General features: G+C 40.3%; 1 protein-coding gene across 3 annotated transcripts in view; it reads left to right on the top strand.

The window, feature by feature from the left end:
• The window catches only part of LOC135199519 (uncharacterized), a 70,138-nt gene extending 50,288 nt beyond the window's left edge, over nt 1–19,850 (top strand). For 2 of the 3 annotated variants that reach the window (XM_064227638.1, XM_064227639.1), the window contains 10 exons: nt 8,253–8,435; nt 9,092–9,256; nt 9,833–10,094; nt 10,302–10,528; nt 10,667–10,827; nt 13,772–13,947; nt 14,969–15,090; nt 15,905–16,060; nt 16,624–16,876; nt 17,587–19,850. In XM_064227638.1, the coding sequence (XP_064083708.1) occupies nt 8,253–8,435; nt 9,092–9,256; nt 9,833–10,094; nt 10,302–10,528; nt 10,667–10,827; nt 13,772–13,947; nt 14,969–15,090; nt 15,905–16,060; nt 16,624–16,876; nt 17,587–18,485 (2,604 nt within the window). In that variant the 3' untranslated portion in view covers nt 18,486–19,850. The remainder of the gene's footprint in view (nt 1–8,252; nt 8,436–9,091; nt 9,257–9,832; nt 10,095–10,301; nt 10,529–10,666; nt 10,828–13,771; nt 13,948–14,968; nt 15,091–15,904; nt 16,061–16,623; nt 16,877–17,586) is intronic. The other variant, XM_064227640.1, reaches the window with a different exon arrangement.
• Nucleotides 19,851–20,876: the final 1,026 nt, after the last annotated feature.

Below are 20,876 nucleotides of genomic sequence, written 5' to 3'. Positions count from 1 at the left end.
GATCTTTAACATAAGCATGCATTCTCCACCGTGCCACGTAGGGCACACTGTAAGCAATACCCCCTGCCAATCAATCTACTCTACTGAAATAAGATAACCATTGCCCTCTGAACTGAATTGGATACTGGAACCCCAACTAACTCTCTCTCTCTCTCTCTCCGTCACTCCTGTCTCTCTCTAGACGGAAGCAACGAGATACATAGATTTACAGGATGGCTTCCCTTCGCCACGCCCTTAGAGACACTTGAATCTCTCTATGGAGTATTTTTTTTTTCTTCTTCAATTTTTATAATACAATTATTTATTTTCCGTGTCTTGTCTAGGCTTAAACCGGACGCGATGAGAGTCAGTTTTCGCTTGTTTGTCAACTTTTGCCGTTTTGTTTTTTGTTTATCTTTTGTTTGTGGGACGTCTGAGGCTTAGAAAGCCTCTGCTTGACTTTATTTTATTTTTTGGACTTGAAAATATTGTTTTTCCACAGATTTGTCCCCCCCACCCCCCTCCCCCCAAAAAAAAACAGGTCTTTATGAGGCGACAGGATCACTACTTTCCAATGCATTGAAATCTCTCCGGATTTGCAACTTTTTCTCAAATCGATTTCCAGTTATTGACTTCTTTGAGGTCCAATGCTAAAGTGACATGGCAAATATGCAAAATTAATCAGTCAATGTGGGTTTAATAGTACGATTTACGACGCGATGAGGACAGGGAATACGATAGAAAATAATTATCCTTTCCTTAATGTTGTTGAGAAGCTTCAATGATGGTAAAATTAAAAAATAAAATTTCTTTGAAGCAAGTGGTATTTTTAAATTATTTGTTAATCAAACATTGATAATTTTCATTCACCAGTAATAATAATAATAATAATAATAATAATAATAATAATAATAATAATAATAATAATAATAATAATAATAATAATAATAATATGTGGCGCCGTGGAGGAGTGGGTAGGTCCTCAATGGACTTAAGTCAAGTTAAGCAACATTGGGGCCGGTCAGTCGTTGGATGGGTGACCGCTCTCCTCGGCGTTGATTCCTTGGGAAAGGATCTTTACCATAATTTCCTCAGTCTACTCAGCTGTAAATGAGTACCTATCCCACTGATGGCCAGGGGTAGGGGGTCCAGCTATGGGTTAAATAGCAAAACTCAGCAATGATGGAAAGAAATGAAGGAATAAACGACAACGACGTAAATGGAACCTCTGGCAACAGAGGAGCTTCGTCCGGCAACCAGGTATTCAACCCAATTGAAGGGGAAGACGGTCAGGTACTTGGAGGTCGTCATCCAGCAACTGATCACCACAACGACAATAATCAACAGCCTGAGATTGGAGCTACAGAAGCAAAAGGAAGAAATGGACAAGAGAAGAAAAAAAAATAAGGAAATATGGAGATGCTAACATCAGAAGCAACCCGACGGAGAGAGGATATAGAAGAAGATTGGATCAAACATCGGAATGAGAGGAATAACACCCCCCAAACAGAGCAGAGGCTGGCAGACCAAGTAAGGAACATAAAGAAAAAGAACTGGCTCTCCCCAACAGAAAGAGAAGAACTGGAAAGGGAAATGTCACACGACAACGAATTACACGAAGACGAACTGAGAGACGATGCCACAGAAGACGACAGGGAGGATGAGGTATCAAACAACGACACACGAAGAAACACCGACGAAGTAACAGAGAGGACGGAATGGATGGAGCCAGATACAGAGAGAACAAAGATCCCCTCCATGAAAGCCTACAACACCAAGAAATTAAGGGAGAAAACAAGTGAGGTCAATGAAATAATGGGCATAATACACACCACCAGTATCACAGAAACAAATAACTTGGTATATGCAGGAGCAAGATTAGTAGCAGAACTGATGGGGATTCGTACACCAACACCACCAGCACAACCAACCCAACAGAAACCAAAACAGCAACCTCCTTGGAAAAAGCGCCTGGAAAAGCAAATCATGGTGATGAGATCTGACTTGAGTAAACTGAAAGAGATGGCAGAAAAGAGGCTAAGAAGCAAGGAAAACAGGGAGGAACTCAACGAGAAATACAAAGTACAAGAGAGGGGACTAAACAACACAATAGAAGATGTAAAACAGAGCTTAAGGCCAAAGCACATAAGATCCAACGGTACATGAACAGGAATAAGGGATACCAACAGAACAAACTATTCGGAACCAACCAGAAAAGACTATACAGCCAACTAAGAGGGGAAGACAACCACCCAGAAATTCCTGAAGCCGAACCAAGTAAGAGACTCTGGGAAAACATATGAACTAGCCAGCGATGACAATTGGCAATGGCTACAGAGGGGAGAGCTAAAGAAGGAAACTGAAGGAATGATAACAGCGGCACAAGATCAGGCCCTAAGAACCAGATATGTTCAAAGTATGATAGACGGAAATAACATCTCTCCCATATGTAGGAAGTGCAATACGAAAAATGAAACCATAAACCCCATAGCAAGTGAATGCCCGGCACTTGCACAGAACCAGTACAAAAAGAGGCATGATTCAGTAGCAAAAGCCCTCCACTGGAGCCTGTGCAAGAAACATCAGCTACCTTGCAGTAATAAGTGGTACGAGCACCAACCTGAGGGAGTGATAGAAAACGATCAGGCAAAGATCCTCTGGGACTATGGTATCAGGACGGATAGGGTGATACGTGCAAACAGACCAGACGTGACGTTGATTGACAAAGTCAAGAAGAAAGTATCACTCATTGATGTCGCAATACCATGGGACACCAGAGTTGAAGAGAAAGAGAGGGAAAAAATGGATAAGTATCAAGATCTGAAAATAGAAATAAGAAGGATATGGGATATGCCAGTGGAAATCGTACCCATAATCATAGGAGCACTAGGCACGATCCCAAGATCCCTGAAAAGGAATCTAGAAAAACTAGAGGCTGAAGTAGCTCCGGGCCTCATGCAGAAGAGTGTGATCCTAGAAACGGCACACATAGTTAGAAAAGTGATGGACTCCTAAGGAGGCAGGATGCAACCCGGAACCCCACACTATAAATACCACCCAGTCGAATTGGAGGACTGTGATAGAGCAAAAAAAAAAAAAAAAATAATAATAATAAAATAATAATAAATAATAAAAATAGGAGAGATTTCCAACTCGTTCGAAAGTAGTGATCATCCTCAGTCATACAGAATTTTCTCTCTCTCCTCTCCTCCTTTTTTTTTTTTGGGGTGCCAATAATAATAATAATAATAATAATAATAATAATAATAATAATAATAATAATAATACTAATAATATATAAATAATAAAAAATAATAAAAATAGGAGAGATTTCAACTCGTTCGAAGTAGTGATCATCCTCAGTCATACAGAATTTTTTTTTTTTTCTCTCTCTCTCTCTCTCATCTCTCTCTTCTCTTCTCTCTCTCTCGTCCTCCTCCTCTCTCTCTGGGGTCCTTCTCCTAATAATAATAATAATAATAATATAATATAATAATAATAATAATAATAAAAATAATAATAATAATCTAATAATAAAATAGGAGAGATTTCACTCGTTCGAAAGCAGTGATCATCCTCAGTCATACAGATTTTTTTTTTCTCTCTCGTCTCTCTCTTCTGGGGTGCCAATAATAATAATAATAATAATAATATAATAATAATAATAATAATAATAATAATAATAAATAATAATAAATTCAGGCACGTCTAGTTTACAAAGTATTTCCATGGAGTTAAGACTACAGCCTACCTTCCAACACTCCATCTTAGTAAATGTCACGTGGTCTCTGTAGGACGAACTCGATATTCTCAGATTTTGATGAATTGGACCTTTGTTCTTTTTTATGTAATGAGATACACTATCCCCCCTTAAACAACCCCTCCCCCTTCCCACGCGCGCACAAACTAAGGATGGGTGAGGTGAAGAAGCTCTTATGAGCAGGAAATACTTGGAGTTCTATGAAATGTCTGCTTTCCTGTGTATGTATTTATGTATTTATGTATGTATGTATGGATGGATGGCTGGATTTATATGTATCCAGAGGAGGAGCGTCGTTCCAGCAGTCTTTCTGGAAACGAGATGGGTAGCTAGCGTCTTCCAGACACATGCTGTCGAAAGAGTTCAAAGTAAAAGAACAAAACACCTCAAGGAAGAGAAGTACGCAGGAAAACGGATGAAATAATGAGTGAGATAACATGAATGAATTCTGGAAGGACATTATTTTTTTTTTAAGATAACATCCACGCCATCTTGTAACCTCACGCTTGTCAGCGTCCATAACACTATCTGGGAGGGAAAGGTGGTATGCGTGTATCACTTGACACAACCTGCCGACCTGAGAGAGAGAGAGAGAGAGAGAGTTCCAGTCCATCCTCGTCCTAAGACAGTAAACTTGATCTGCCTTACGCCACGGAGGTTTCTGGATCTCTTGGAATGACCCAAAACTTAAAGATTTACTTTGAATAACTGCAAAATGTTTTGACGTTGCCCGGTTGAATATAACACACTTCCTTTCACTACTAGGCTTCGTACGTAAGGCTCAGATATACATATTTAGTCTTCGGGTGTTCTCCTTTAGGCGCAGATGGCAATATTCAAATGAGGGACTGCCATCCGAGGGTCAAACAAGTATCTGATTACAGGCATTTTTATTGAACAATATCAGAAGAGAATTTGTGTTTGAGCAATTATGATAATTCTCTCTCTCTCTCTCTCTCTCTCTCTCTCTCTCTGAGGCCACAGGACTCTACAAACTTTCTGTGGGGCAGTGTTTGCATGAAGTTTTTCAAGAATTATGTCAATTACTTTCCTCAGAAAATTATTCTTGTAGATGATTCTCTCTCTCTCTCTCTCTCTCTCTCTCTCTCTCTCTCTCTCTCTCTCAGAGGCTACAACATTCTACAAACTTACCTTGTAACAGTTTTTGCATAAGGTTCTTCAAGAATTATGTCAATTACGTTCCCCTGAAAATAATTTTTGTAGATGATCTCTCTCTCTCTCTCAGAGGCCACAACATTCTACGAACTTTACGTGTGCCAGTGTTTGCATGAATTATTTGAAGAATTATGTAAATCACTTTCTACTGAAACTAATTTTCAAAGATGACCCTCACTTGCCAGTGAAGGGTTCCTCTTGACCTCAGAGGAATCCCAAAATCCAGTGGGATTCATTCCTCTTGACGCTAGCGCATACTTCGAAAAGGTTTCTCTCCAGTAAATGCGGTCAGGTGACCTCTGATAGGTATTTTTGTTTAGGGCTAACAATGTGACCGAGTTCAGTCTGCGAGAACAGATTCCCGAGTAGCCTCGAGGAATTAGATGTCGTACATTGGGACTCAGGGATCTAATTCAGGGTCCATTTTATTCCGAGTGTCCCCAGTGTTTGAAGCGTCCCATTAGTCCTTCGTTGGTCTTTAAGGATCCAAGTTAGGATCCGTTTTGGAATGTAGGAGTCCTACATAGGGCTTCAGGGATCAAATTTAGGAGCCATTTTGTTTGTAGTGTCCTCTCTCTCTCTCTCTCTCTCTCCAGTTTCACAAAAGAGCATTCAATATTGTTATCATTGGCTGACCTTTTTCATTATAGATATTTACCCACCATGAATAATTAATAATCTTAATAAATCAGACTTGACTTGAATTCATGAATTAATCCTTCCTAAATGAGGTTTGAGTACATAGCTATGATCCCATTAAACATGATTAAGCTTATTGATAAATCTCGTTTACTACCGAAAGCTTGCTAAATGTAAGAAAAAAATCTAGTGCAAAACAAATCGTGAAAGAAAAAAAATTCCTTTATAGGATGCTTGGTCCATAGTATCTTGAGGTACAACTTGACGTTAAGCATAATTTCGCCAAAACTTTTTCCATCTGACAGTAATAATATGGCACATCTTGATGTCAGCATCAGTTTTAAAAGCCAAGACGTTTTCCATCTGACAACAATAATGACACATCTCGACGTCAAGATCTTTTTCATCTGACAGCAATAAAATGACACATCTTAATGTCAGAATAATTTTGCCAAGATTTCTTTGTCTGCCAGCAATATTTAAGTCGGCATCAATTTTCCCAAGACCTTGTTCTTCTGACAGCAATAATATGGCACAACTGGACGTCAGCATCAATTTTGCCAAGATCTCTTTCGCCTGACAGCATTATGGCCAGGCACAGAGACGTCATCAGCCTCATCTGACAACTTGGCCAATAAGACCCATCAAAGAAGCGAGGTGGGTCGCCCCTGATTGCTGGGGAAAGATAGAGAGAGAGAGAGAAAAAAAAAAAGACTCGATCGCTTGGACTACACATACCCTGCACCCCGTCGTAAGTCTTAGTGCCCCGTGCCCTTCCCTTCTCCATTACGTGGGGGCATTTCCAGGTTCCAGGCAGTCAGGCACTGAGTTGGAGGTACGTCCTCCTCCCCCCACCCTCTTGTGGCCTTAGAAAGTAGGCCCTTAGTGGTCCCGGGGGTGGATAGACAATACTATTTGCATTTGACATACTTAGCCTCTTAACGAGTCTACATAGCAGCATAAACAGTAGTGCTCTTCATAGTATGTGCTCTCACTCTCACACACACACACACACACACACACACCCGCCAGCAGTCAAGCTGGATTGATAGAAATATTCTCTCTCTCACTCACACACACACACACCAGTCAAGATAAATTAATAGAAATATTTCTCTATCTCTCTCTCTGTAAAGTTATATTAACAGAAACATTCTCTCTCAACGTCAGACAAGCTAAAATGACAGAAACATCCTCTCTCTCTCTCTCACGTAACTATGACTGAAATACACACAGAAAAGAAGCTGTGACTCATTTCCGTGTTTTCATACCAACTCCTGTACTATACCTGAAGATCAGCAAATGCTAATTTCTAGTTGGACAGTTCCCAGAACTTACATTCCCTGTCTCTGCTCTCAGCGACATTAATTTGTATATCTTGATATTGGACATCATATTCTCATTAGAGTAAAAATGATGACGTCATAGTAATGTTCTGTATTGCAACGTTTAAAATGCACTCCTTGGCAACTCTGTAGCTTCTGTTATGACTTGATTTCTGAAAGGATAGTTCAGTAGATATATTTTTGTGGCTTTGATGAATAGAAATCTATTCTTAAGTTTTCGTAATGAACACCATATTCTCTGGAAGCTTGAATTTCAGGTCAGTGGCCCCTTTGGTGGGATTATTCTTTCTGAATAGGGATCATCTTCTGAATAATAATAATGATAATTATGGCTGTTCTGTATAAAAATGACCGAGGGATTTTGGAATCACTCTCTGGAAATGTATAGCAACTTCGCATTGATTAACCCACTTTGTCTCAGTGTTTCGCCTTTTATTCGTCTATTTTCGCTTCTATATATCATAAATCTATCACTGGCCCCACAAGAATCATAATATCCACTTAAGTGGGGAGTTTTTCGTTTGTGTATTAGCGTTTTAAACCAGGAATTTTTATGGTTTTGTAACTGATTTTTTTATATACTTTCCCACACAATTCGTTTTCTGTGACATTAGGCAGGCAATCTAAGCTTGAAATAAGTCAATGTTGAATTTATCTTGTCTTGTTTCTTGTTTTTTCATTTATTTATATTTATTTGATCAGTATTATTTTGGCTTTGAATATTGTTCATATCTCCTGGAAATATTTCAAGGCAAAGTTACCTAAGCAACTGGATTCGGGGGAAGTCATGGAATTGCAAATGATAATTGCTATACTTGTTATACCATGTTTACATGCCTAAGAAGAAAGGTAATAATTTAAGAGAGAGAGAGAGAGAGAGAGAGAGAGAGAGAGAGAGAGAGAGAGAGAAAGAGAAATAAGAACATTAGGAGAGATAAGAGAAAGCGCTCCATTGCATGAACAATGACAATATGAGAATTGAGAGAGAGAGAGAGAGAGAGAGAGAGAGAGAGAGAGAGAGAGAGAGAGTCACAACTGTCAACGTTCTTTTGTCGTGGCCGATGCTTATGGCTTTCGATTAGCATTGTAATGTCGCTAAGAATTGGCCTTGCAATGCTGTTTAGTTGTGTATTTAGGGTTGTGTTTCTTGGTGACCTCAATATATATATATATATATATATATATATATATATATATATATATATATATATATATATATATGACATACATACATACATAAACTACAGATATATCAGTGATAAATGTATCCCTTTTCCCCCTAGACCACAAACCCCTCTTCCCCCACCCAACTCTAGAGAAATCAACCCCCATCTCCATTCCTTCACACACAGATGGGACTGCTCTTCAAAACACTGCTTTTGAGCACCTTGTGTTTCGGATGGATCAACGCCCAGTCCATCAGGAGGATCTCAACTTATCCGTATCCGGATCCGCCTGGGTATGGCATGAAGATAGAACCTTCGGTTTCTGGGCCCCGCCGCGAGAGGAATGCGAACGCTTCTCACTTCGACGAGGTCAGATTTGCTTTGGTATTCAAGCATTCCTGAGTAAAAAATTCAGTATTCAATTGTCTCTGTGCTTAAAAGAAATTTCACTATTCATTTGTCTCTTTAATTACTTTTATTACCTACTTTTGCATTCACTTCAACCATCACATTCACACTTTCTCATTCTCCAATCCTAGTTAGGCACAGTTTGTCATTGTCAGGAAAGTTAATTTGTAATGCTCTGATTCATTTGTTGTGTTTATATCTTTTAATCACTTAAGAAAAGGTTTTTATGGAAAGAGTAAAATAGCAATTCATTCTTTAAAAGAAATTTTAGATTTTCCGTTCAGCTTTCTTCATCCATGAATTAGGACACTGATTAGTCTTTCCAAGGTAACCTGTCTCAACATTATCTGAATTCATTTCGCACAGGACACCAACCTTTTCTCCTTCATAAAGCTCTATTAGGCTCAAATTCATTCTCTATTAGTTTCATTGAAAAAATGTCTCCGGTTTGATTTTTCATTTTAAATTCTTCTTGCTGGATAGAGGTAATTGTACAGCAAGCATTTTGAGAACATCTAATCTTCTAAGGGGGACTTTTTCGATCATCGAAGATTATAAAGTCAGAAAATGCCCTCTTGAGAAATGCACTTTGCTAATCTTCTCTTATCAAATGGCAGACTGTGGTGGTTGCCACACCATTCCCAGAAGACGAGATCGAAAGAAGTTTTGGTGACGTCCTCGACCATTCTTCGGTCAACAGGATGGGACTGGCGGCAGTCGAAGAACGGAGGCATGTGGTTCCACCGCCCCGTCAGGATGTCCGGAGACGCCTCTCTTCATTTGTAAGTCTTTACTAATGATTTTACTGTAAAATTGTTGTAATGAAACAATAGACCAGACTTGAAAACTGAAAGGGAATGAGTGCACAAAGGGTTGATCACTAAGTATTTATGTTCCATGTACCCTAACCTAAAATATTTCACCCTAATGTTAACAGATATAGGCCTCCTTTCCTTACCATGGGGGCCTAGATCTCTATTGTACTTAGTTCAGGACTCTACCTTGTCCTCCAACAACAGTTACCATACCATTGCATCCCCCATTCTTAGGCTAGGTTGGGTCTGTTTTGTTTATGATACGTAATGCCAGTACAAGTGTTCCTGGAGGAACTCTTAAAGGGTTAATAACATTAGGAACTCCATTCTTAGGCTAGGTTGGGTTGGTTCTGTTTATGATAGGCAATACCAGTACCTAACTGTTCCTGTGTGAACTCTCTTAAAAGGTTAATAACATTAGGAGCTCCATTCTCAGGCTAGGTTGAATTGGTTCTGTTTATGACAGGCAATACCAGATCTAAGTGTTCCTTTGTGAACTCGCTCAAATGACTAGTAACATCTGGAACAACTCTGTGTTATCAGGCACGAACTACAGAGAGCTCTACCACCCTCCGGAGCTTTGGGATTCCTGGAGTCCTTCCTCCTTCGATACCTGACTCTGGGGGCAAATTCGGACCACCAGCTATCCCTGGTGCTGTCCAGCCAAAGCCACCAGCGCCGCCTGTATTACCTCCCTCAACTCCTCTTCCGTCACTCACCGGGACAGATTTTGGACCACCCTCACCTCCTGATCCTATCAATTCTCCTTCTCCCCCACCTGGTGCTGACCAAGCGCAGGTTACAGGTGAGTGTCAGGACACAAACTTGATTTTTCCATGTTTCTGGATATAAAATTAATCTATAGTAATATAATCTAACTTCACTCCTCTCTCAAACGAGCTCGTGTTTCTTGACGAGGGGGGGTGGGGGGGGAAGAAACAAACCCACTAAATCAATCAACTTAATATAATCAACTTCACTCATCTCTCAAACAAGTTTCAATTCATTGCAGAGATCAAGTGCATGAAGACGGAAACCACCAGCTCCTTCATGGCGTTGCTGTCACTTCCCGTAGGATACAACGCCATTCCTGTATTTGAAGATCGACCTTCAGTTGATCCCACGATCAACACAGCCTGCAGAATGATTCCAACTCAGCTGACCAACGACATGTTCCAGCTCGTTGTCTCTGACCTGGACCGGTGCGGCGTCAGAGAGTGCAGACATACCAACGGAGAGGTTGGGAATAAAACTCCTTCATTTTTATTGTCACTTTTGTTGTTTATTTTGTCTGGCAAGTGTATATGATCTATACGACATAGCTAGTTGTTGTAGCCCCAGAGAACCCTTGTGACGAGCAGTCCTCTCTCCTTGCAGACTTGGCTCTGCCTGATGCTGCGTTTCCCCCTCGTGAACGGCCTGAAACTCCCGGAGGACGAGACCATCCTGATCCGGTGCCGTCCCCAAGATAAGATGGAGTCTGACACCCATTACCTTACGGTATCCACAGCAAAGTACGCCGCAAAAGGGGTAACAATGTAGGCACTCATTTTCCCATTTTCTCTCTCTTCCCATTTTCTATCGTGGACGTACGGGTGACTATCTCCTTCCGACTAACTGCATGGTTTATTAATCTCCATATTCCACTTTTTTGGACAAGGAATGATGTTAATCGAGGGATTAGTCTAGATGATGATGACGGGGCACGGAGATTTTTTTTAATTCACCTGTTTTACTCTTTAACAAGGAACAAGGGGCATTTACTAAGGAACTGGTTCTAAGCTATAACTTTAGAAGTAAATGATTTTCATGATGATAATGTCAATACAGTTGAGATTTTTGTTGAATAAAGATTAAATATCTGGTCCAAACACTGTTAATGTTAAGACAATGTCATTTTTTTCACATCCTCATTCAAATTTCTGGAAAACACAACCACGAAAACTGCAACGCTACAAACTGGACATAGGACATACCCACTCATGACAGATTATACACAGACTTTATCTCTCAACGTACCTGAGATGGCTGGTGCAGGTCTCGCTGATAGAACAGTGGAACGTCCAATTCAAGTTTGTTCATCTCTCCAAAATTTTGAGATGGCTTATTTTAGTGAGATTGTATGGATTTTTATGGATTTTCTTATTCATTCCTTGATTTTTTTTTATACTTGTATGTTTATTTACCTTTTTCCCTGTTAATTTAGCAGTTGTTAAAGTGCAAAACATACCTGATTCTTACCCTGGGCATTTGTACATATTTTCCCTAGAATAGCCCCTGATATAGCAATGACCCAACTTCCTGGTAGTACACTGATCCTAGATGATTATTTGATGTCTACTGAGCAGCTTGTGACACACAGTGTGCCCGTAAGCCTCTCCCAGATATTCTATGGACTCTAGCTGACACTTTGGTACATTTCTATCCATTTGGCCTCAAGACCTCTTGAACCTATTCTCTGATATTCCTTCATATTCCACTGACCTTGCTTCAGTCTGAGGTATCCATAGAGCCTGCCATGTTATATAATGATCCAAGTTGACCCTCTGTACTCTTTTGCCATTCATTTTACTCCCAAATCATTGCAAACCCTTTCCTGGACATTGTTGTGATTCCAGTTGACCTTTAGCATATCTTGACCTTCCTTATAATTCCCATGTACTCAAAAACCACCTCCTTGTTATATCAATGGTCCAAGTTTATCTTTTCAAATTTACAGACCTCCTTTTTTGACTCTTAATAGTTCGTGAACATTTAACTTGAATTTTCATTTGACCCAGGTTAACCCTGTGAGCCTGCTTGTCACCATTTGTTCTGTCCGTAAGCATTTGCAAACCACTTCCTTGATACATCATTGACCCAAGTTGATCTTTCGCATCTGTTGACTTTTTGAATTCCAACCCATCTTACCTGATATATTTTTTTTTACCCCGTTTGACCTTTGGAATCTGTTGACTTGTTTCTTCAACTCCCAGACGTCTTAAGCCACTCACTGTTTTGTTGACCCCCAAATTACCCATGGCCTCTGTTAACATGATATAATCCCCTGTGTTTGCACTAACCACCTTGGGGAACTCTCCAAGGGGTTGAGACTCAAAATGGAAATCTCTCGACCCACAAATTGACCCTTGGCCTCTGTTGACATATTATAATCCCCTGGTGTTCATATACACCTGCATCTTTGGAGGATCCCACAGACCAACTCGGTGAACTCCCCAAGGGGTTTCGACTCAAAATGGAAATTCGGTTTGCAGACTGATATAAGACTGTGGTCTATCCAAATGGTTATTGTCCCAACGGCTTTTGACTGTTACCACAGTTACTAACCAAGTCCCTTTGTTTACTTTCTTGTTCTTCTTCCTCTTCTTCTTCTTCTACTTCTGGTTTTCCATGGGAGCCTACGTTGATACAATGAGCGCCTCAATCTGTTTATATTTTATTTTAATCTCCAACTCCTCGTCTATAAACATATCATATATACATCAGGTACAATTTATATATCTTGTTCTCCATCACACTCCTGTTGCAGACGATACAGTTAAGTCTCTGTTACTGTAACATTTTTTATTCTTGAAACATGATTTAAGATTAATTCATTGAATTGCAGGTAAGCTTATAAGTTCATCCAAGTGTTTCGGACTAATCAGAAAAAATTTATGATTGGAATGTTCTGATTATACAGAAATATGTTAATCTGATTAAAGTTAATGACTTACCAATGCTTCGTTTTCAGGTGGGTCTGTCATGCATGATCTGTATCATAATTCTCAGTGTTTTAGTAAGGCTGGATTGCCTTACCCTCACTTACTCTTTAGTAAAACGAAACAAAACACTGCACAGATTAATCTGTTAGTATTTAATATTTGTTTTTTGAAATATTCAGATGAGGTATTTTGTGTTTGTTTTTCATATGCTACATCCTATATTGAGAATTTTTATTACAGATTTATCATCAGTATATTATCATTATCCATTCTTTTACCTTTCATACTTTTTACTTAACATACAACTACATAAATTTGTATTTTTTTACTTTTTGTATATCCATCTTAAGGTTGTCGTAATTTCATTCATAATAATAATAATAATTATAATAATAATCAGTCTCTAGCCATTACAGCGTGCTCGCACAAGCACACACACACACTATATATATATATATATATATCTATATATATATATATAATATAATATATATAATATAAATACATATAATGTATATACATATACATATATATATATATATATATATATATATATATCATATATTCACCTGTGTTATCACTTTCAAGTTATCACGTACAGTCAACATCTCCAGTTTTCTATCCAGATATATCTTCAAGATGTCAGTTATCCCTTCTAGTCATCACTTCCAGTAACCCCTGTCATCCTCAGAAGCCTCTGACTGACCATTTACTCTCCAGGAGCCTTAGTCATTCCAGTCTATATTTGCCACTTCAATGTCATCCATCCCATTTCCAGCAACGACAAATCACCGCCGTCCGTCTTCGACGGGGGCCAGCAAGATTTCCGGTGTGAGATCGGCCTCTTCCGTAAGCTCCCTGGAACGGAGCTCTTCGCCTCCCGGGTGACCAGTGAGGTTGAACTCGACCTCGGAGAGGAGGTGCAGCTGAGGTCCATCGTCAAGGCTGGAGACGGTGAGTTTCAACTGGAAGGTTTGCAATGGGAGTCTGGAAAAGTTGAGTTCCCCAGGAGGGTTTTTGGTGGGTGTCTGGAAAAGCGGAGTTCCCCTGGGAAGTTTGGGGCAGGGTTTTGGAAACGTTGAGTTCCCCTGGAAGGTTGTGGGTGTCTGGAAAAGCGGAGTTCCCCTGGGAAGTTTGGGGCAGGGTTTTGGAAACGTTGAGTTCCCCTGGAAGGTTTGTGAAGTGGAGGATCTGGAAACACTCAGGAAACTGGAAGGTTTGTAGGGGTGTTGAAAAGCTGAGTTCCCCTGGAAGGTTTTTGGTGGGTGTCTGGAAAAGCTGAGTTCCACTGGGAGGTTTGTGGCAGGGTTTTGGAGACGTCAAGTTCCCCTGGAAGGTTTGTGAAGTGGAGGATCTGGAAACACTCAGGAAACTGGAAGGTTTGTGGGGCTCTTGAAACGCTGGGTTTTCCCTGAAAGGTTTGCAGTGGGGGTCTGGAAACGCTGATGAGGAGGCTGGAAGGTTGTGGGAGTCTAAGTTTATGGTAGGGGTCAGGAAACAGATTTCCATTGGAAGGTTTGTGTTGGGGCAAGTCTGAAAACACTAAGGAGGCTGGAAGGGTTGTGGGGATCTGGACACACTGAGTCCCACTAGAAGGTTTGTGGTAGGCAGATCTGGAAACACTCAGAGGATGGAAACTTTTGGTTGTCTGGAAAGAAAATATGTTGGGTAGGGCTCTGGAAACTGAGAATGCTAAAAGGTTTGGGGAAGGGCTCTGGAAACTCTTGAGTTCTGCTGGAAAGTTTGTAGTATGGGTCTGGAAACGCTGAGCTTAGCTGGGAAGTTTGTGGTAGAGAGTCTAGCAGCCCCGAGATTCCACTGGAAGGTTTGTGATAGGGGTTCTGGAAACGCCGAGTTCTGTAAGATGATTCAGGTGTATACGAGTTGCAGCTATGAATAATGACTCTCACTTTACCTCCTAGGCCTAGGGTAGTTTGGGCCCTCACCCTTTTATTTAGATTCTCTCTCTTTACAGGATGGGAGTACAGCCTCCTCACTACAATAATCATCCAGAAGACTGGGACCAAGAGGACCCGCTCAATCCTCAACGCTGCCGACCTCGTCTTTGCTGATGGGTGCCGAAATCCGTCGTATAAGGTAAGAGGCTGAAGTGGAAGGCCTATTGGCTATCTACGGTCCTAGCCACAGAACTCTACAGCAGTGGTATGAAGTCGAAAAGGATCTGGAGCTGTAGCTGTGCAGAGTAAAGGGGGATATATATTCAAGATTAGGGACTCTTAGTATTGCAAGGAAGGATTGTGAAGGAACTGTGAACTTCCAGGAAGGATAACTTCATGTCAGACAAATGTTGAGTCTCCCATCCTCAAGATCAGGAATAAAGAAATACAGAGGAAGTGTCTAACTGGCCCAGTTCGACAAAAAAAATTGGCTGAATAGTTAAGGGTCTTGTATTGTCTAAAATTCAGAGCATAAACTCAGCAACTGATCAAGAAAGTTATGGTCAGATACTCCTTAGCTTAGAAGCAAAGGAAAGTAATATCTAAGACCTAAGTGAACTTAAGTAACGGGATCTCCACTTTGAAAAGTAATGAGAGAAAGGTACGAGTCTAGAATCTACAGTTTAAGAATGTCTAATGTCCAGATATTATGGAGCTCTTACAAGTGTGAATTAAGTGTTGTAGATTGATGTACCTGTAATAAAGATCTTTGCAAAAGTAATGTCAATGCTTTTGCTAGGCCTAAAGTTTCTAGCTTCTGGAAAACCAGACCTTTTAGTAAAACATTAGGATTTACCACTATTAGTGGGTTAAGAGACAGTGTGACATTTTTATATATAAACTCAAGTTTGCCACCAATCAGCAGATCTAGCGAGACATTTGATATTCTGTTTTATATTCCCTGTAAATCCTTCCTTTCTTCCCTCACTGACTCATCACGAAACCTTCCACAGGTCATCGCCAAAAACCACCCGAAGAGGGACCCCAGAAACCCACTGATCAACAACTTCACGTTCCGCATCTTCATGTTCCAAGACATGGATGTCAACGAAGACTTGATGATCACAGCCAATGTCATCGGGTGCGTCGAAGCCAAGGATTGTGCTGCGGTGAGATGTCTTTCTGAGTTTGGGCTAGGCCTATATGCCATGGGTTTACCACCCCTTCAGAAAAGTATCTATAACACATTAATGAATAATTAGAGCGCCTAAAACATATAATGTTAAAATGATTTAGATACTAATGAATATTTAGAGTGCCCAAAACCGAAATAATCATCTTAAAATATTCTAGAGAGGACCACATTTTGGTCATCAAGTTACAGCTGTTTGTAGAATTTCGGGATTCAGCGTATGTATGCTCTTAGATTAAAGTTATCGTGTATAGACATGTACAGGCTTTATGTGATAACATATAGGCTAAATATACCTCCTAGAGTCATTCACAAGTTTAGTATGCTGCCATTTAGACTAAACTTTCCTGTCACATTCATTTGCAAGCTTGATATGGAAGAGTCATTCACAAACTCTGCAACCTACGTATTAGGCTAAAGTTATCTTCTGTATGCAAATTACAAGATGTATATGCAACTGTATAGGCTAGACTCATCTCCTATTTTGTCCTCCGTGCATACTGCAGCAAAGCCTAGACTCATCTCCTATTTTGTTCACAGACTGAATGTGGCGGTGTGGACGAAACCGATCGCCTGGGCTTCGGCAGAAGAAAGAAAAGAGGAGTCAGGCACTACTCTTTCACCACCACCCTTCGTGGATCAGACCTCATGAAGAAGTCCTCCCTGGGCAATATCCCTCCCCATCCGCCTCCAAATTCACTCCACCCGAGATCTAGGAGAGTCGTCCACGACTCTGGTGAGAATTCAACGACCACCTGGGAGAGGAACTTGAACATCAAAGTCAGAATACCAGGTGAGCGGTCGACTGGAAGGTGGAAACTTAGTCTCTTTTCTGTTGAGCTTTTTACCGGTTTTGTCAGAAATAAATCTGTCTCTCTATTACAAAGAGATTGAAAATTGTCGTTTTAACAGACATAGAAATGAACTTGGTAACTTTTCTGTTAAGTTTTTTCTGTTTTTGTCAGAGACAAAATTCTGTTTGATCTGCAAGGGACTAAAAACTCTCATTTTAACTGAGAAATCGAGTAGTCGTCCCTTACTGATTCATTTTGCTAAAGGATACAGTTGTAACCAAACTTTTTTTTTGTAGAATTTCAAAAGTACGACCTATTTTGCATTTAAGGAACCTTTTTCTCAATAAAGTATTAACTTAGGTTATATTCCAGGTAGTTTTTTTCCCTGTTCTTATTGAGGGAAATATTAGCTAAGGTTCTATTCCAGGGAGTACTAAGTTTTCCAGTCGTTTAAGGGAAACATTAACTTAGGTTCTATTCCAGAGAGTACCAAGTTTTCCAGTTGTTTAAGGGAAATATTAACTTAAAGGTTCATTTCCAGTGAGTTTCTCTTGTTATATTTAAGGGTCGATTACTTATGCGTGTTGTAAACAGGGTTGTTATTCACTCATATTTACTAATGGAGTCAATAGATTTAGCTCATTTTTGTCTCCATAACAAAAATAAACAAAGCCTGTTCTGTGTCTCCCCCTGCCCGCTCCCTCCATAGACTCAGGGATCCAGCACAGGTCCATGGAAGCGCACGAGTGCCAGATGTATCTCTTCGTGACCCTCGGAGTAGCGGCCGTCTTCTGCGTGGCGTCCATAGTCTTCGTCATCGTGACCCTCTTTCGCAGTCGTTCCTCCCCCAAGAGGCACCAGAACCCTGTGGGACACGTCATTACCACCCGCCCAAATTCCCCTGGGACAGTTTCGCCCACGCCCTTCACCGTTTCCTCTGCCGCCTCCGTCTGTTCCAGTTCCATGTCGTCCTCGAAGGAGACGACGGATTCCAACGTCAATGGGAAGAGTTCTTCTTCATGTTCTCCCCTGAGGAACTTCGCCGTACCCCCGACGGTCCGCCAGAGGAAGCGCCAGGTGAACGCCGAGCTCCTGAACGTCTTCGAGAACGAGCGCCTCTTCCCCTACGGGACCTACTGCCCCGGGATGCTCAACTACTACGGGTACATGGTCGTCCCCCGGAGGTCCACGGCTCTGGAGACCACGAGCGAGAAGCGATCCCTGAGGGCTATCAAGCGCGACCTTCGCAAGCAGCGCATAGACCGACTGGAACAACAGCACCACCTTCTGCAGCAGAAGGATGACCAGAGCCACTGCCGGTGCTCGGAGGGCACCAGCAGCAGTCCTCATCCTAGTACTACTACTAAGTCGTCTTTCTCTTCCTCTGCTTCTTCTTCATCTTGCGCCGAAGAACCAGAGACTACCTCTACCACCGCCTCCTCCTCCTCGACACAGAACCTCTGTAACAACCACAAGTCGGTCATCCACGTCCCAGGCTGTCAGCCGTCCCCGAGTTGTCCGAAGCCGATGCCGAGGATGAAGAAAGAGGAACAGGAGGAAAATATATATAGCGAAATATACTTACAGACTCATCCCACAATGGTCTGAAGAAGTAATACTGGTAGTGGTAGATCTAGGCCTAGGTCTATGTTTGTGAGAGATTGCTGACATGTGCCATTTCATCTTGTTAAGAAGTCTAAATGTCGGGTATTATTCCTCTATTATTATTATTATTAGTACTACTTTATTATCATTATTATAACTATTATTATTATGGTCATTATTGTTGTGTAAATAGATTTTCTTGTGATTAAAAGCTTAAACAACAACAACAGTCTAGGTATGTCTAGCTAGACGCACGGTGAATTCGTTACCTGAACCACGAGCTGTGTATATCCCGAGGGGCATGAATTGTAACAATAGCAAGGGCATAAAGGTAATATTGTAGATAATTAAAGGCATTAACTTAGCTTAAACAGTCTACTACTACAAGTCCTTCTTTTTGCACTATTTTCCAATGTTGTTACTTGGTGTTCCTTCATTCTCTCTTGTTTTTCATCCTGTTACTTTCTTATTATCTCTCTTCTTTTCAGTTTTGTCATTGGTTATTTCTGCGAGCTTTCTTGTCATTATTCTCTCTGTCGTTCTCTTATTTGTTGTATCGTTTACACAAATGAGAGAAAACATTCTTTTAGCAATAACCTAAGTCTTTTCTATATTTTTCTTTATAAACTTTTGACTGATTTGTTACAAAGTCCCACCAATTCTTTTAGCAATTAATTCCAAGTCCTATTTATAATTTTCTGAAATATCTAGAGTTTTCTCTGTCAAGAAATATGTACAAATGCTATTTTCGTTACCTTCTAGCTAAATAAACCAATAAAAAACAATAAGAACCACATCTTCAATGTTAGGTCCTGGAACATAGGCTTACGCGTAAGCTCTCAGGCCACAGGTGGTCTGCAGTTCCAAATAAATGCTGTATCTGGAACATAGTCCTGCAGATCGACTGTATATGCCAGCAGATGCTCTCTCTCTCTCTCTCTCAGGTCTAAACCACTTGGAACTGTCAAGAAAATCATACCAAATCTTTCTTATTAAACGACTATTGTTTTAATAGCAGAAATAGCCAATGAACCGGGCATGACATATGTTAAGTAGCTATTGAGATGAAAGTTCACTGTTATCTCTGCATCATCAACTTTCACAACATGTTCTACATCCTTGTGAACAGATGTTATTTTGTCTTGTTGTAAGCAGGTATAAGATTGTACATACTTAGGTTACTGATTTGCTTATATCTCTTTATCTGTCACTGCAAAGATAGACAGTAAGTGTCGCTGTTTCTATTCAGAATCTGTTAGGCATACTATGTATAGTACTCCACTTATTTATTGCAGGTTACAATTGCTGTATCGTACAATTTTGTAATTGAATTTTTCTACTTTAAATTTCAATAAAGGTATCAGTTGCTTTATCTTTTCATTATTTATTTTCACTTATACAGTAGGTCATGTGTACAACACCTTTATGTGATATGTAAATTCAAAATGAACAGTTTATACAAGAAAACTATGTATGAACAGTAAGTTACAAGTTAAGTATATCTTAGTTTTACCAGACCACTGACCTGATGAACAGCTCTCCTAGGGCTGGCCCGAAGGATTAGATATTTATACGTGGCTAGGAACCAATTGGTCACCTAGAACGGGACCTACTACTCATTGTGGGATCCGAATCAAACTATATCGAAAAATGAATTTCTATCACCGGAAATAAATTCCTCTGATTCCGCGTTGGCCAGCCGGGATTCGAACTCCGGACCACCAGATTGGCATCCGAGCGCGAAAACCAATCGTCCAGCGAGGACACAGTAAGGTACAAATAAGCTGTTCCAACTATATGTACCAAATGACAATCAGCAGAATGTCCTTTGAAAATAAGATAGGAATGTTGATGATAAATGAAAAAACAAAACAAGCCCAAAAAAGCTCTGTAAAGTCATTTGGGAGGACCTTTACAAAACCTATATTCTGAAGAAAACTATGTTTAAACAATAACTGATATGAAGCCTCTGATAAAACAAAAACGACTAAACTCATTAGGGAGAGCCGTTACAATGCTAATAGTCTACGGCCAAAGTATATATAAACTGTAGCTGAGAACGTTTCAGAGGCTTTTCCTGCCTACGGCTACTACTGAGAATTAACTGTACCCCCAAGTTGGACAAAAATAAAAATGTAAAACAAACAAACAAAACAAAAAGCTATCTAAACCACACGAAGAGAGAGACAGCCGTTACAAAGCCAATACTACATAAGAAAATTATATAGAAACTGCAGTTGACGAATACTGTACCCACGAGACAAACTAAAATAATGAATATTGATAAATCACAAAAAAAGCTAATGTAAAGCCACTAGGAGAGAGAGCCGTTACAAAGCATATAGCCCGAAGACAACTATGTATAAACTGTAGTTTAGAATTAACTGTGCCCAC

Source organism: Macrobrachium nipponense, chromosome 25 (genome assembly GCF_015104395.2).
Source record: "Macrobrachium nipponense isolate FS-2020 chromosome 25, ASM1510439v2, whole genome shotgun sequence".
In the NCBI taxonomy this organism is placed as follows: domain Eukaryota; kingdom Metazoa; phylum Arthropoda; class Malacostraca; order Decapoda; family Palaemonidae; genus Macrobrachium; species Macrobrachium nipponense.
This window is presented reverse-complemented; position numbering and strand designations above follow the sequence as displayed.